The sequence below is a fragment of the Dipodomys ordii genome, unplaced genomic scaffold (genome assembly GCF_000151885.1).
Source record: "Dipodomys ordii isolate 6190 unplaced genomic scaffold, Dord_2.0 Scaffold35, whole genome shotgun sequence".
Taxonomy (NCBI): domain Eukaryota; kingdom Metazoa; phylum Chordata; class Mammalia; order Rodentia; family Heteromyidae; genus Dipodomys; species Dipodomys ordii.
This window is the reverse complement of record NW_012267251.1, coordinates 11,389,551-11,406,092: the sequence shown is the minus strand read 5'-3', so window position 1 is coordinate 11,406,092 and position 16,542 is coordinate 11,389,551. Positions and strand designations below refer to the sequence as shown.

At 46.6% G+C, this 16,542-nt stretch overlaps 1 protein-coding gene across 2 annotated transcripts; it reads right to left on the bottom strand.

The window, feature by feature from the left end:
• Positions 1-974: 974 nt before the first annotated feature.
• LOC105986484 (chromosome unknown open reading frame, human C1orf186) lies at positions 975-13,059 on the bottom strand. Of its 2 annotated transcripts, none has more exons than XM_013017403.1 (6): positions 13,018-13,059; positions 4,616-4,766; positions 4,291-4,391; positions 3,345-3,491; positions 1,658-1,710; positions 975-1,182 (listed from the first exon to the last, which is right to left on the bottom strand). In XM_013017403.1, the coding sequence occupies exons 2-6, from the start codon at positions 4,624-4,626 to the stop codon at positions 982-984; spliced, it is 513 nt and encodes a 170-aa protein (XP_012872857.1). In that variant the 5' UTR covers positions 4,627-4,766; positions 13,018-13,059; the 3' UTR covers positions 975-981. The 2 variants fall into 2 exon arrangements, with proteins under 2 accessions (XP_012872857.1, XP_012872855.1); XM_013017401.1 differs by lacking the exon at positions 13,018-13,059 and adding an exon at positions 12,032-12,118.
• Positions 13,060-16,542: the final 3,483 nt, after the last annotated feature.

Here is a 16,542-nt window from a genome sequence, read left to right as displayed (position 1 = left end):
CATTTGAGCCACTCTGCCAGCACATTATGATCTAATTACTTTTCGAGGTAGATCTTGATTTATGACTGGGCTGACCTGGACCGTGATCCTCCTATCTATGTTTCTGACAATAGCTGGAATAACAGGTGTGTGCAGCCTCACCAAGTCATTGGTTGAGATGTGATCTTACAAACTTTCCAAACGCCCATGGACTGATATTGAATTTTATTTGGTTAAACATGCGAAGATTTTCCTTGGAGTAATTAGTTCTGATGCTGACTGGTTTTGACTAAGGTCTTATTTGTTGTCTTTTGCTTATAAGAAACAACAAAGTGATAGGTTGGCTGATAAGAGCAGGAATTATCTCCATCTCTGAGGACAAAGCAGGATTACAAAGCAAAATGTATCGCTGATAAAAGGGACAGAGTACTGGGCTGTGCAAGAGGAAAAAAGAGAACCATGGGTTGCAATTTTACTTAAAACTTTTAAGGAAGTTGTTTCTTGCCAATGATTAATGAGCTCAAAGAGAAATCATTTAACCTTCACCAAACAGAGCTTCATATAGCTGATGAGAATTTTTACAAAGACCTTGCTGTACTGCCTTCTCTCTAAGGTCTTCATGCTTTGCCCAGAAGGTCTTCCTAACATCTGATCTGAGTCTTACTAGAATATTAGCCTATCCCCCCCCCATGATTAGCTTTAAAAATAGGGGCTTTTCAGGGCTGGGATGGTGGCTCAGCGGTAGAGTGCTTGCTTTGCAAGCATGAGGCCCTGGGTTTCATTCCTTAGCACCACATAAGCAGAAAAGGCCAAATGTGGTGCTGTGGCTCAAGTGGTAGAGTGGTAGCCTTGAGCTGAAGAGCTGAGGGACAGCCCAGAGTTCAAGCCCCATGACCAACAACACCAAAAAAAGGGGGGGCTTTTTTTCCCAAAAAGAATTGCACTACAAAAGAAATGTAACAATCTGTAGACGTCGCGCCTCATTTTTTAAAAATGCAGAATTCACATGGCCACTTTAGTGTATTCCACAGGCTCAGAGATGGCAGGCTTCATGATAGTCCAGAATTGGGGTTTATGACCTTTGGGGATGACATTGACATAGTCTGTGGCTTCCTTTATGTCCTCATAGTCCCAGGCAGGGTCTTTATTTCGTCCTCCATTTGCTGAGAAGAACACTTGTGTGTAATTCACGTCCTTGGTGGCCTGAAGAAGAAAGCAAGATGTGAGGTGGGTGGAGATTTCTGCCCCGTTGGAGAAGGCAAGACTCCAGGATTGAGCTCCTTCAGAGGCTCACCCAAGGCTTGCTGGGAAATAGCTCAGATCCTGATTGGTAGCTGAGACGGGGCCAGGGCAATGAGGAAGAATGCTAGTGAATTCATTTCACTTGCCTACAAGGATCCAGCTTAAGGAAAGGCATGTGGGAGGTGAGGCTGGGAAGGGAAGAGAGGACGGGACTCAGCAGACCTGGAGGCAGGGGCTGAGCTGGGGAGATGGAGTTCCTATTGGTGCATTCACAGATGGTCTGCTCAGACCCACTTTGGGACTATAGGGGGAGGTGGGGCAGCTCTCATCTAAGGATGCTTTGGGACTGGCCACCCCTCCTCTCTCCCTCCGTTCTCCATAGCTGGGGCTGCCTGACCTCCTTGTTTTGCAGCAGGGACCCATGGGGTGTGATTACCTGGACGGTGGGAGGGGAGCTGTCCAAGCTGTCTGAGGATGTATGGCTGTCATCTGCGGGGGGAGAGACTCATGGCTCCTCTTTCCAGAATAATCCAAGGAGTACAGAGACAGAGGCAGGAGACAAAGACAGATGCAGAACCAGCCACACAAAGAGTGATGAAGAGATACACAGAGCTCCCCAGAAGAGAAAGACGGGGAGAAGGGTGGTTGGAGAGAAAGCTGCCAGCAATAGTCAGGAATGAGCCCAGGAGCCTGCCCCTGCTGCCCAAACGAGCTCTTCCACAGCAAATGAATCGCACACTGGGCTGAGTGGCACTTGTGCAGAATGGGCACCAAGAGGGCAGCGGGCCCAGCACAACCGCTCTGCTCCGGCAAGCCCCATTCAGTTCCAGGCTAAGGCTGTCATTAGCTCTAGGCACTCTCCCTCCCTCCTCCCTCCCTCCTTCCCTCCCTCCCCCCCTCTCCCCCCCCCATCCCTGGGTACTGTCCCTGAGCATTTATCCTAGAACTCTACCACTTTCAGCTTTTTGGTTGATAATTGAAGATAAAATTTTTCTGCCTGGACTGGCTTTGAGCCTTGATCCTCAGACCTCAGCCTCCTGAGCAGCCAGGATCACTGATGTGAGCCACCAGCACCTGCTTCCCATCTCTTTTTGCACCCTGGTGTTTGCAAAGCGAGAAGCTTGGGCAGTGAGGGGGTCTCTGAGGCCCCTGCTAGCCTAACAGTCTCCAGTCCTAGCCGGATGTGGGTGAAGATCTTGGCCAAGGACCCAGTGCCCAGGGCCTCCTCTTTTCTCAGAATAATGAAGGCTTGGGAGCAGCACCCTCTCATGCACACAGACCCGGAGGCCTTATCTCAAAGGAAGAGATAAACTCAGAAGGACTGAGTATGGCTGACCAATCAGGAAATCAACCAGTGAAAAAGTGCTGGGGGAGTCCCAGCTCCCCAGCTGTCTTGCTGCTGAAGCAGCAGTTTCTGTGTGATTAGGAACCCACTGGGTCACCAACCCAGGGGACTGAAAAAACAACAACAGGGTGTGTCTAGGGGGACAGCGCAATGGTAGAGCATTTGCTTCTGAGCCACGATAGGGCCCTGGTTCCATCCCCAGCACCACACACACCCCCACATGCACACCCCCCCACATACATACATATATACACATAAGTCTACATACATGCACACATATGTACACTCCTAAACACACACACACACACATTCCTGGTGGCTTACTTGCAGCAGGGAACAGAAATGGAGTCATCATCAAACTCCTATTCTTTCAAATGCCCAGACAGCCCTGTCCATCTCAGATAGAAAGGAAGCCCCTGTGGGCAGATGATGAGCTGGCCTATGCTATAACACACAGCAGTAGCCCTGGCTAGAGGCTGGCAGAGGCCTCTGCCCGTTAGCTGGCTGAGTGGACCATGCCATAGCAGCATTACAAAGACAGGGGCAGAGAACCCCCCACCCCACCATTGTGCACCCACAACCAAAGCCAGGAATGAACTGGCCGTGCAGGGGCCACAATGCCTTCCCCACGTGGCAGGATGGGCAGGTTTGGTTTGGTTTTGTTTTTAAAGGGAGGTTGGCAGGGCCCCTGTAGAGCTTGGGCAGCAAGACAGACACTTGGCTGTCCAGACAGCGCATGGAGAGCTTTAGGACATGTTCTCTCCAGCAGCTCACTTACATCTGAAACAGGGAGCAGATGCAGGGGTGCCTTGTTCTGTTGTGGTCTCCTTTGTCTCCTTGGCAGCCGGTGAATGGCAGCGATGGGCAGATCTGGATCGCTGGGCCTGGAGCCTGGTCTCCTTCAGTATCTGCTCACTCTGGTAAGCTAGGGGCCAGAAAGCAAGGGCCAGAAATGACAGGAAGGAAGTTCTTCTGCATCCTGCCTGGGTCAGGCAGGTAACACTCAGAGTCCTTTCACAACTCAGTTCTGCTGAGGTCCAAGATCTCTGAGATTGCAGGGAGGAAAAGGTCCCCTCTGAGGCCCTCTATGGCCCCACCTCCACCCCTCTCCTTGGCTTCCCTCCATGGCCTCTGGCCCATCTCTTGGCCCCTGCTGTGCCTAGCCCAGCCCAACCCAAGCATGCCTGCTTTGGGCTTCTGCAGTGTGACTCCCTTCCTGCAAGTCTGTCTATTGGAAGAGACCAGCGACTCAGAGGGCTGGCTTGTTCCCAATTCATGTCTAGTATTTGCCACACTCTCCCAGACATGGCTGCGTAGCTTCTTTATCTTGCTCTCCAGTGACATGGAAGTTCCCCAGGGTAGGAATTTCTGTTTTGTTTCCTGAGGGGTTGTGTTGGACCTAGGCAGGGCCTGAGATGCCTGGTAAGTATCTATTTGGTGAATGAATGAGTGAACAGATGAATGATAGAACAAGGGAAAAAGTTGGATTTCTTTTACTGGAAAAACCTTTGAAGCACCATCCTGTAGAGTCTCTGGGCTTTGCACAGTTAAATTAGCACTGCTGGATTGTGGTGGGGATTATGGCCACAGGTTGGTGGAGGGTGCCGGTGACAGGGCCCTGGCCAGTGGGTCCTTGTCTTTGTTTTGAAAACCAATGGGCTCCTGGGTCTCCTGGGGAATGGCTCTGAAGGGGACTAGGAGAGGCAAGGAAGTGGGTGAGTTACCCATGTGTCTGGTGAGCAGGTAAGTGATGGCCAGGAGGAGACAGGCCTGGAGGAAGAAGGACACGATTGCAATGACTACGCCATGCCAGAGTTCCATCTGTCTGTCGGGAAAGGGATTGGTCAAAGTCAGAGGCCACAGACATATCAATTCAACCACAAACCTATTCCTGCCCCATCCAGAGGCAAACATCAGTGTTGTGATGAGTCTCAGGTCAGGTCCCTTCGCCTCCCTGGACAACATGTTTGAGGTTGCCAGGACTTACCTGGAAGCCAGCTATACTGATTAGCTTGGAGCCCTGCTTGGGCTGTTCTACAGCCCACTTACCTCATCAGCATGGTGAACTTCTGGCTGAACAGCTGCTGGTTGTTAACCAGGGCTCTGGCCCTTTGGGGGACAGCAGGAAGAGATCCAGGAGGAACTGCCCAGGTGCCCTGTCTGGTAACACTGCTGCTGCCTTCAGGACCCTCCAGGCAGCCTGTAGGAGGTAAAGCCCGGGGTCAGGACTCCTCGGCCCTGAGCCCCAATTCCCATCAGGCCAGTTCACCTGCTTGAGAGGATCATTTGCTGATCTCTCTCCAGACTTCGTGTTTTGAATACGCAACATAGGCAGCTCACCAGTACCTAGCAGCTCACCAGTACTCTGTGAGCCACACCCTGTCTCCATCTTGATTCACCTCATTCTCTGAGCAAAAGCAAGCAACAGAAGGCACCAATGAGTGACAGCTAAGATCACGTGGCTGGCATGTGACCAGGCCTGCCTGAGCTCCAAATCTGCACTCTTCTTTTTCAATGAACCAAATTAAGAATTTTATGAAAGTGTTACATGAACAGATGTTTTCAAGAAAATTTTAAAAATATTTCCCGATAGCCGGGCACCGGTGGCTCATGCCTGTAATCCTAGCTACTAAGGAGGCTGAGAGCTGAAGATCACGGTTCAAAGCCAGCATGGGCAGGAAAGTCTGTGAGACTCTCATCTTCAATAATCTGGAAGTGGTGCTATGCTCAAGAGGTAGCGCTCGCCTTGAGCTGAAGAGTGCAGGGACAGCGACCAGGCCCAGAGTTCAAGCCCCATGAGTGACTAAAAGAAAAAAAATCCCTAACATCTATATCCAACCAAATTATAAACATAACAGACCAGCAATAGAACAAAGTCATAGATTTACGTATCTACATGTGTTGATATTCAGCATGTGTATGTAGGAGCTAATGGAGGACATTGCTGATGAGTCTTTTGAAAAGTTGTATAGTATTTCAAGTCTAATTTGAGTCCATTGAGAAAGAAATCCATACAATGTAGACAATAATCTAGATATAGACTATGATATCTATTGTAGCAACAGAGAGCCTTAAAACCATTAAGTACAGTTATAATGAAATGACTGACTGTTGCTAATATTGTTATGGAGATGATTATAATTACTTAAAACAAGAATATAAAACCAATTTAAACCACATTTTAACAATAGCCTAGGAATGGAACTCCACATTAGTTTTGACAAATTGAGTCATTTTAAACAGCATTGTTATAAAACAAAACAAATATTCTGTCTAACCAAGTAATAAATTGAATTAAAACCGAATACAATGTATATAGGGTTTTTAACATTTGTAGTAATACATACAGTGCAGCAGCATAGAATCAAATCAGGCAGGAAAGCGTGTATATGAATAGGCAAAGTATTACCTGTATTTATTAAAGGATAAGGCCATTCTAATAAGTCATGAAAGTACAACATAATTAGTAGCTCCAGGAGAATTGGCTTACATTAGCAAGATTGATGTGCTATCCTTAGCCACACACCAGATTACATTATACATTAGAGAATGATTTACTTGAAAATATGAAACAAAACATTTTATAAACACTTATAAAGGAATATTTACACCAACTTAGCATAGATATAAACTTTCTAGATATGCTGTCAATTCATCAAAAAAACAACATTAAGGAAAATGTTGATATGCTCATTATATGCATTTTTTCCTAACTAAAGTCATTAAAAACTAAAGAAAATATCTCAAGCATGAATGATAATTAAATCCTTAATGTGCTTAAATAGGCATAAAGATCTTACTAAGCAATACAAATCCCCAAAGATAAAAGTATCAAATTTAAAACTGGTAAAAATTTATTACGAATTCAGAGGCCACTGGCTCAGTACCTGTAGTCTTAACTACTCAGGAAGCTGAGACCCAGAAAAATCTCAATCTTGGCAGTAAAGTCTACAAAACTCCCATCTCCAAAACACCAGCAAAAAGCAGGTCTGGAAGCTTGACTCAAGTAGGTAGAGTGCCTGACGAGTACCTTTCTTTGTAGATGATGTTACTCCTTCCTTCACTGTCTCCTAGTTTTTCATTCCTCTCCCTACCCCATAGTGTCTAGTGAGTGCCCCTGCTGCATTTGTTTACCCTTTGTCCTCCCATTTTTGTGCCTGGCCCCCCACCCCTTACCCTCAAAACCTGTACTCTTATCCATGCCTCTGTGCTCCAGGAGAGCCTTCAGAAGTTGCTGGAAACATGGGATCCTAATGAGCTAATGATACTAGTGTAGAATCTTTGAAGAGGTCCAGGCATTAAATGCACACACCCAAGCTTACACAGCAAGCACACGCTTACACATTCACACACCACACAAAGAAGCCATGATGGAGGGTCACAGAGTTTGCCACCACTGCCTCTCCATGGCAGAAAGGGGCCTGCTGGAAGTCTCCAGAGAGAAAGGAACACAGCAACCAGCTACTCCTTAGAGTGGCTTTGGAGAGAGGTCAGAAGCTGGAGCAGCACAGCACATGTGTAGCGCATTTGTCTACATGCTATGTGAGCAACTGTAGATGCTTCCCCCACAGGACCCTAAGCCCAGCCTTTTCACATCTTTGAGTGAGGACATGGAACCTCATCCCTCTCAAAGAACACTAGTCAGTGTCATTCATAAAGGAAGGTTTGGGATCCTGACAGGAGCTCCTAAATGGGAGGATTTCATTCCTGTCTGCAGCAGAGGCTTCTCATTCTCCCTATGCCAGCAACGCAGTGCCTAGCAGCACCACAGACCACTTTCTTAGCATCAGGCTTCTTCTTCTTTCCTCCTACCCTTCCCCTAAGGGTAGGCGAGCTGCCTTAGCTCACCAGGGGTGTGGTAAGAGAGTGGTGACAAGAGGCGGAGGCCATTGGAGGGGCATCCGGTGAGTCACCACGGCCATGGTCTGGAAGTACACTCCACAATCTTGCTTTTGTAAAGCTCTTCTCCCTATGTATTTACTTACTTACTTGTTTTTTTTTATCTTTTATCGGTTGTGGGGCTTGAACTCTGGGCCTGGGCACTGTCCCTTGAACTCTTCAGCTCAAGGTGAGTGCTCTACCACTGGAGCCACAGTGCTACTTCTGGTTTTCTGGTGGTTAATTAGAAATAAGGGTCTCACTAACTTTTCTGCCCAGACTGGCTTTGAACTGTGATCCTCAGATCTGAGCTTCCAGAATAGCTAGGATTATAGGTGTGAGCCACTGGTGCCCAGCTTACTTACTTGTTTGTTTATTGAGAAAGGGTCTCACTATGTTGCCTAGGCTGGATTCAAATTTGCAGTCCTCCTGCCTCAGCCTCCCCAGGGCTGAGATAACAAGCCAACCACCCAGCTGCTGCTTCTCCATTTTATGTGCTAAAAATTACACCATGCTGGGGGAGGGAAAGTGGGAGAAAACAAGGGAGGGGGTAACAATGTTTGACAAGAAATGTACTCATTACTTATATGACCGTAATCCCTCTATACATCACCCTTACAATAAAACTAAAACTACACAACGTATAGATATTTGTGGTAGAAGAACAAAAAATATAAATGAGAAATGCATTTTACAAAATTGCACCCAAATATTATTCTATTATGCTATATGCTCCCAAAGTTTTTGAAACATTATTTCCTGTGTGTACATGTGTGTGTTTGTGTATACAAATATCTGTAAGCAGTAAATATGTGTAGGTACTGGGTTCGAACTCTGAGGGCCTTGATTTTTTTTCCATCAATGCTGGCTGAGATCTGAGGTTCCTGGCTTGAAGAAAGCTGGGGCAGGAAAGTCTTGTTATAGTCTTCTTTACAAGTAACCAGCAAAAAGTCCAGAAGTGGAGGTATGGCTCAGTGGTAGAACACCAGCCTCAAGTAAAAAAGCTAGATGACAGTGTCCAGGCCCTGAGGTAAAGCCCTAGAAGTGGTATGAATGCTTGTATGTGCATGCTTGTGCGCACGCACTCTCTCTCTCTCTCTCTCTCTCTCTCTCTCGTGCACAGGTGCACACACGCACACACACAAGAACGTACAAAGAAGATGATTTCTATGAAAATTATATGGATTGAAAGAATCTAAATCAATAATTAGATTTTTAGAATTAAGTAGCTTTAATGATATTTTAGGTTCAATCTCAAGTACCAAAAAAGAAAAGACAAAAAATAATACAGCTAAAGAAATGAAAGTATAGCATGAGACAAAGAGAAAGTAGGTGCATCCTTATTTGTGAAATGTATGATCTTATACATAACATTCCCTAAGCCAGGGGCTGGGAAGGTGGCTCAGTGGTAGAGCGCTTGCCTGGCATGCATGAGGCCCTGGGTTCGATTACTCAGCACCACATAAGCAAAAAGAAAAAAGCCGGAAGTAGTGTGCTGTGGCTCAAGTGGTAGAGCGCTAGTCTTGAGCTGAAGGGCTGAGGACAGTGCCCAGGCCCAGAGTTCAGGCCCCATGACCGGACCCAAAAATCAAAAACAAAAACATTCCCTAAGCCAATGGAATTAAAGAGGCTTCTTGGTAAAGCTTTATGTGTGATAAAGATTCTACAATTGCAAGTTGTCCTTTCTATTGTGTCCACGATAAAAAGAAAAAATACACTGAAATTTAATGATAATAACTATGGAAATGCTAAAAAAAAGTCTAAATTACAAGAAAATATCTGGTAGAAAATAATAAAACTTGGCTGAGAACACATGACTTAACAGAAAGACAATGTTCCTGATGCAAACCTAGAAGACTTCTAAACAATACTTCTGAACTTAACTTGCTGGCTCAATATTATTGCAATCAGATTTGCAATGAGAACTTTTTTATAACTCCAGATTATTCTAAAGTTTATCTGAGGGAAAAGAACAATCAAAACGAGTTTAAACATATTTGTGAGAAGATAGGGTTCTGACTAGCACTTAAAACTAGTATAGACTTGAAAAATATGTACAGTATGTACAATAATAAATAGGTCACAAAAGTAGCTCAGAAAACAAGTGGTTCAACAAATGATATTTAGAAGCCAATGGGTTAGCTACCAAGGAAAAAGACAACTTACATTCCAAAGGAATTGGTATGCATTACTGGGTTTTGAACTAAGGGCCTTATGCTTGTTAAGCTGGAGCTCTACCACTTCAGCCATGCCCCCAACCCAGATTTTTAATATTTATTTTGGAGATGGACTCTAGTGAGCTTTTCTGCCTAGGCTGGACTCAAACCATGATCCGTTAGCTCTCAGTCTCCTGAGAAGGTATGATTATAGGCACATATCACTGGGGCCAGCCGGAGATAAGTATGTCTAAATGGAGACATTAAAATTATAAGGGAATAGAATCAAATATCCATGTGGTTAGTACTACTTTTTAAATCTCCACATGATAGAAAATTTCGTAGTTGTATGGGCTCTGGAAGAAATCATAAAGGAATGTATGAAAAATAGATTTGACTGTAAAATATTAAAACGTTATTAATTAAAACTAAAATGTAAAGGCAAGCAGATTTTAAAAAAACTTGCACCAAGTAATGGCAAATCATAATTTAAAAGAGATGACATCTTTATATATGCACACCTATATATACATATGTACACACACATACACACATATATACATACATATACCTGTATGAAAAACACTAGAATCCCCAAGTGGGGTAAAGAGGTAAAGGAACAGAAAATCCACAAATGCAGAACAAACCAAAACTAATCTTGCAAATGAGCTCTAGAAGGCCAGCTATTTTAAAATGAACATTCCAAATTTTAAACATGAGAAGCAAGCCAGGCTCATGTCTGGAGTCCCAGCTACTTGGGAGGCAGTGATCAGGAGGATCTTGATTTGAGGCTAACCCAGGTAAAAAGTTTGTAAGTCCTCATCTCAACTCATAAACACTGTGTGGCTGTGAATACTTGCCATCCCGACAGATGTTTATATCCAGGTGCCCCATCACAGTTTAGGCTGACTGAGGCATACATAGAAGACCCTATTTGAAAAACAAAGCATAGTAAATAAACATTGCTTGACCTCGACGGAGCTGTGTAACAGCGCCAAAGCTCAGGTTTTCTCTTCTTTCCAAGTCAAGTGTCTCCCTCCCACAGTTGCCCAGAGGGCTGCAGAAGACCATAGAACATCCGAGCTCTTCCTGTCTCGCTGTCAGACTCCAGGACCCTGGCCTGGCTTCGTGGGCTCATAGTCATGAGTTCCCCAGGCCTCTGTGATTGCCTTCATGCTTTGCTGTTCTCATCTTTGAATTCTTAGTCATTTTTGAACAAGACAATACCGGAGGCTCACATCTGTAAATCCTACTTAGTCAGGAGGCTGAGATCTGAGGATCTCCATACAAGGCCAGCACAGGCAGACAAATCTGAGAGCTAGCATTGAGCAGAAAAAACTAAGCAAGGGTATGAGGCCCTGAGGTCAAGTCCTAGTACTGGCACAAAATACATTTATGTAAACAAGGGATACTACTCTTTCATTCTGCTGAAGGCCCTGAACTGGGGTACAATGGCCAAAGCTTTTCTAATGAGGTCAATGCATAGCACAAGAGGCAGGGAAGGCCAATCAGCCAGGCCCCTGGGTATCCCATCCATCCCTCTGGGCAGTGGCTGGGGAGACCAGGAAGAAAGACCTGGGGTAAGGATGCTCCTTTGTATTAAGGTCCTCAGAAATGTTCCTCCCGCCCCAAGTCAGTCAAGCTGTTTAATACCAGGGTGCCTCAATCTCCTCAACTATAAATCCCTTAACTACTTCATGCATGAGATTCACATGGGTCTGCCAGGAACAGCGCCTGCTGCCCGGTCAGCTCTGTTGAAGGTCGGCTGTGACTGCTTTCTGCGGGCGTAGGCTTGGCCCTGCACAAATGTCTGCATGGCTTTTCTCCGACAGCACTCATTTCCCGGCTTCCATCCATGGCATTGTTACCCCTGTTTTGCAGGCAGGCCTTCAGATCGCCACACAAATTGCTTCCTTTGCAGCTCAGAATGCATCTCAAGGAAAATACTTTGGATGCGGGGGGGGGGGGGGGGGGAGAATTTTTCTCTGGGATCTGGTTCCCATCGGACACAAAAGTAAACACAACAGCTGCAGCTGCTGGACAGTACTGAACTGAGTGCATATATCTGAATCTTTGCAGATTCGAACCCATTTTACAGATGTGAAAACCGAGGATTAGCACATTTTGCAGAATAGTGTTTTGAAGTCAGTGTTTTCTAGGTCCAAACACCAGCCACCTTCTAGCCAGCGCCCTACTGGCCACCACTACATATACCGAAAGATCTCAGATCTCAGAACCAGAGAACAACATCCAGACAGTTCAAACTGCTGAATCTCAGCTCACTCCACACGGTTTGCAAGTTGCATCCCACATCCTGGCATCCATAACCCAGAGAGGGAGAATCTTACCTGCAGCTTCTTGCATCTGTGTCCACAGACAAACACACCTCCCACAAATTAACTTACCGCTGTGCACCATGCTACTTACTTACCTCTGGGGCCCTGGACAAGGTCTGAGCCCAGGCTGAATTGCAGCCAGATCCTAATGGACACACCGCAACCTTGCCAACTTCCTTAGCCAGAACCTTCTCCGTCACTGGAAGTTGGTCACAAATGTTTCATCATGTCCAAAGAAGCAGGGTACAGCCGCTGAGAAGATAGCATCTGGCTCAGATGCACAGGCTGCTGAGCACAGATAACACCCCTTGCTTCATTAGAGCATGCGCTGCCCTCCTCCTCAGTGCAGATAGTGCTTAGCAGTCTCTCCCTCCAGAAGTGCACACATTTAAATACCATGAACACACTCAAATACCATGAACACACTCATGGAAAGATCACTGTGCCAAGAGTCCTGGGTTCAAGTCCAGCACCAGACTGCTGCATGGACTCACAGCTGGCTTCCGCTGGAGGGCCTCTTGTTCTTCCTCATCTGCAGAATGAAGAAGCAGGTCCCTCATTGTTAGCAAAGATCCCTTCTAATGTGAATGTATATGCAATGTGACTGACTATAAGTTAAGAACATGAATGGAAGCCAGGAGTGGTAATGCATGCCTGTAATCTCAGCACTTGGGAGGCAGGAAGATCAAGAGATTGATGACAGTCTGAGAGCTACATAGCAAAACCCCATCTCAAAACAAACAAAGGAAAACCAGCCAGAGGTTCCTCTGTTACAAATTAGAGTGGTGCATTTTTATTTCTCCAAGCTAAGCTGAGAAAGCCAGAGTTAGGTCCATAGCAGTGTTGGCCTTCCTTTTCATAACTTGTGTGAAGAAATGCGTTCCTTCCTCTCTCGGGATTTTAGGCAACTGGGCAGTGATTTCCTACCTGTGCTCTCCACATTTGCCCAGCAAGAACCAACGCTGTGACTCCAACCTGTGGAAGCCAAGCCCAGCCCTTCGACTTGCTAATTCTGCTACCCGTCTGGTCTTTCTGTCACCACCCTGGATCCGAGCCCTGCACGATGCTGCCCAGCACTCACCAGGCGGCTTTCCACTGAGGATCCCAGAACCCTGTGTATTTCCAGTCTTGGGTGTGTGATCTCAGAGTTTCCTCTCTGATTGGGGGCTAGGACGGGGTGTGCTGACCCCCTGAGGAACGGTGGCATCTTCCTGTGATGAGCGTGCATGGGTGTGTCCTGCAGTGGAGCATAACTGCGGCTTGTCCTTGTCAACCTGGTAGCAGGTGTCCGAGATAAGTAGAAGCTCCACGTGACCAGAGCTTCCGTGGCCTTCAGGTTTGAGGCATCTGTCCCCGCTGGATTGAATTTTCCTCATGTCCAAGGGCTTTCATTTGTTCCCTTGGTGCTGGAGATGGGATCCGGGGCCTTTGCACATGCTAAGTACATGCTAAGTGCATGCTCTAGCACTGAGACACCCTCTATGGAGTTTGAATACACTCACTTCTGGCCTCCTTTTGGCTCTGAAATTGCACAACTTTGTGCATTCTGTACCAACAAGGATGCTCCTCTAAGTGTGTGTTGGGGGGTAGCATATACATACATCTATGCGTGTATGCTGGTACTGAACTCAGGGCCTGGTGATCTTAGCTTTATTGATCGAGGCTAGTGTTCTACCACTTGAGCCACACCTCCACTTCTGGTTCTTTTGCTGGTTACTTGGAGATAAGAGTCTCTTGAATTTGTCTTCCCAGTCCGCCTTCAAACTTTAATCCTCAGATCTCAGCCTCCAGAGTATTTAGGACTACAGGCATGAGCCATGGGTACCTCACCCAAAGAAACACATTGATAATCTATGTGCTTCTTCATTTCTATATCTCACTGCCAGAACTCTGCCTGTATTCAGTAGACACTCAACAAATGTTTGTGGCGTGGGTCAATGAGCCAGTAAGTCAGGTGCACTGCTAATACATGCATAGTGCTGGCAAGCCCATGTCTTGCTCACTCCTGAACCACAAGCCAACACCTGCCAAAGCTGAAGAGACCACTTGCTCCCAGAGGCACTTTTGGGACTCCTGCCTGCGGGAATGGATCCACCTGAGCCCCACTGGGGCTCAGGCCCAGCATGGCGTGACCTCTTCTTTCTGCTCTGGGCTGCCAGACACCAACCTCAAGGGTACAATGCAAGCTTCCTTGCCTCAGTCAGTGATAAAGGAAGTTACAGCATCTGCAGCAGCAACAGGAAGCTGTCTCTGATAGCTTATTACTTCATAGAGAAGGGCTTCAGATGGAGGTCGATAACACTCTTCCCCACCCCTGTCTCCACTCACCCCTTGCCCACTGAGCAAGACAGCAATTTCCCCCCACTTGCCACATGGTCCCCAACACTTGTAGGAGAACAAAGCTATTCTCTGTTGAAGCACTTTTTTTTTTTTTTTTGCTGGTCCTGGGGTTTGAATTCAGGGCCTGGGCACTGTTCCTGAGCCTCTCTATGCTCTACCATTTGAACCACAGCATCACTTCAGCTTTTTCTGAGTAGTTTATTAGAGATAAAAGTCTCATGGACTTTCTTGCCCTGGCTGGCTTTGAACTGCCATCCTCAGATCCTCAGCTGTCAGCCTCCTGAGTAGCTAGGATTGTAGGCTTGAGCCACCAGCACCCTGCTGCAGAAGTACTCTTAGCTCTCTCTCTCTCTCTCTCTCTCTCTCTCTCTTTCTTTCTTCTTTCTATCTTTCTTGCTGGTTGTGGGGTTTGAAATCTGGGCCTGAGCACTGTCCCTCAGCTTTTCAGCTCAAGGCTAGTGCTCTTCCACTTGAGCCACAGCACCACTTCTTGTTTTCTGGTGGTTAATTGGAGATAAGAATCTCACAGACTTTCCTGCCTGGGCTGGCTTTGAACTGTGATCCTCAGATCTCATTCTCCTGAGTAGCTAGGATTGCAGGTGTGAGCCATTGGCGCCTAGCTTAGCTCTTCATTTTCAACTGAGGGAAAAGTGTGGCTACAAGATGAAGGAAATTTAGAGAGAGGAAAACCTCTTCACTATCTAGCCATCTCAATCCAGCTTTGCATCATGCCTCATCTATATACTAGCATTAAAAAGAACAGTTTTCAAGGCTGAGATCTGAGCATTGCAGTTCAAAGACAGTCCAATGCAGGAAAGTTTGTGAGAATTTTATCTCCAATTAACCACAAAAAAGCCAGAAGTAGAGTTGTGGCCAAGTGGTAGAGCAACAAAAAGCTCAGGGAGAGTGCCCAAGCCCTGAGTTTAAGCACCAGGGCCAGCACACACACACACACACACACACACACACACACACACACACACGTTTTCCAAGTTTTCTACACTATAAAATGAGCCTTTTAAGTCTGCAGCTCTGCTCCAGTGGTACCTGGCGTTGTATCTCAATGGTTGAGCCTGGCATGTGTAAGGCCTTGGGTTTGACCCCTGGCACTGGGAGAACAACAAATGGGGCATGCCTGCTAACAAGGCTATTCGAAAAAGGTAGGGCTTAGCTGGGCATCTGTGGCTCACACCTGAAATTCTAGCTGCTCAGAAGGCTGAGTCTACAATCTGAAGATTGCAGTTTGAACACAGCCAAGGCAGTAAAGTCCATGAGACGCTTCTCTCCAGTTAACCAGTGAGGTAGGGGAGAAGGGGCAGGGGAAAAACAACCACCAAGAAATAAAAAAGAAAACTACAGAAGTGGAGGTATGGCTCAAGTGGTAGAGTGGTGGCCTTGAGCAAAAAGCCCAGGAACAGCACCCAGGCCCTGAGTTCAAGTGACAGTGCCAGCACAAAAAGAAGAGGAGAAGGAGAAGGTGATGGGCTCTAGTTAGAGGAAGTAGGTGGCTGGGGTGTGCCCTTGTCTATCTTGTCTATCTTGTCCCTAGACTTTTGCCCTGTCTTTCTTTCTCTGCTTCCTGGCCACCATGAGGTGAGCAGCTCCACTCCACCTCCCTGCCCTGAAATTCCTGCTTTGCCAAAGGCCTAAAAGCAATGACTGAAAAACCAGCTGACCGTAGACTGAAACCATGAGCCAATGTAGTGTTAAAAAGTTGACTAATTGACCTGGGAAATGGGCTACTTAGACCTCTATATATAGCAACAGCTGCCACCGTGGGGTAGAGAGGACATATAGGATCACTAATGCAGTCTAATGTGGGGGTACAGACTCAGGGAACTGTAGCCTTTTGGGGTACCAAGGGCAGATGGAATCACTCGGAGCTCACTTCCTCGCTGCCTTTTTCCTGTCTTGCTTTGGAGTAAAAGAGCCGACCTTGCCGTGACACCCTGGACAGTTCTGCCCACCTACAGGATGGAGGGTAGGAAGGGGGCTTAGAAACCAGATCTTCCTCATGCCTGTCACCATGGTGAATCACACAAGACGAGGCACGGAGTCACGGGCCATCATGGTGAGGAGTGGAATGGGGTGAGAGGAGATGTGTGACTCCAGAGGGATAAAAGGGGAACTTGGGTCACCAGCTGATGGAGGCTGGCTGGGCTAGGCCACATCTGTTACCATAAAGAAAAGTGACAGCATGAACATATCCATAGAGGGTCTGAAAGGCAAGTACCTATCTGGGGAGGAGGAGGGGGAGGGGGAGGAG

Excerpts from the sequence above, each read along its gene's own strand:
- LOC105986484 (XM_013017403.1), bottom strand. Across the intron at positions 1,711-3,344 it reads ATCTGCTCCCTGTTTCAGAT|ATGACAGCCATACATCCTCA; the intron begins GTAAGTGAGCTG and ends CTCCCCCCGCAG. Across the intron at positions 1,183-1,657 it reads GCTCCCCTCCCACCGTCCAG|GCCACCAAGGACGTGAATTA; the intron begins GTAATCACACCC and ends TTTCTTCTTCAG.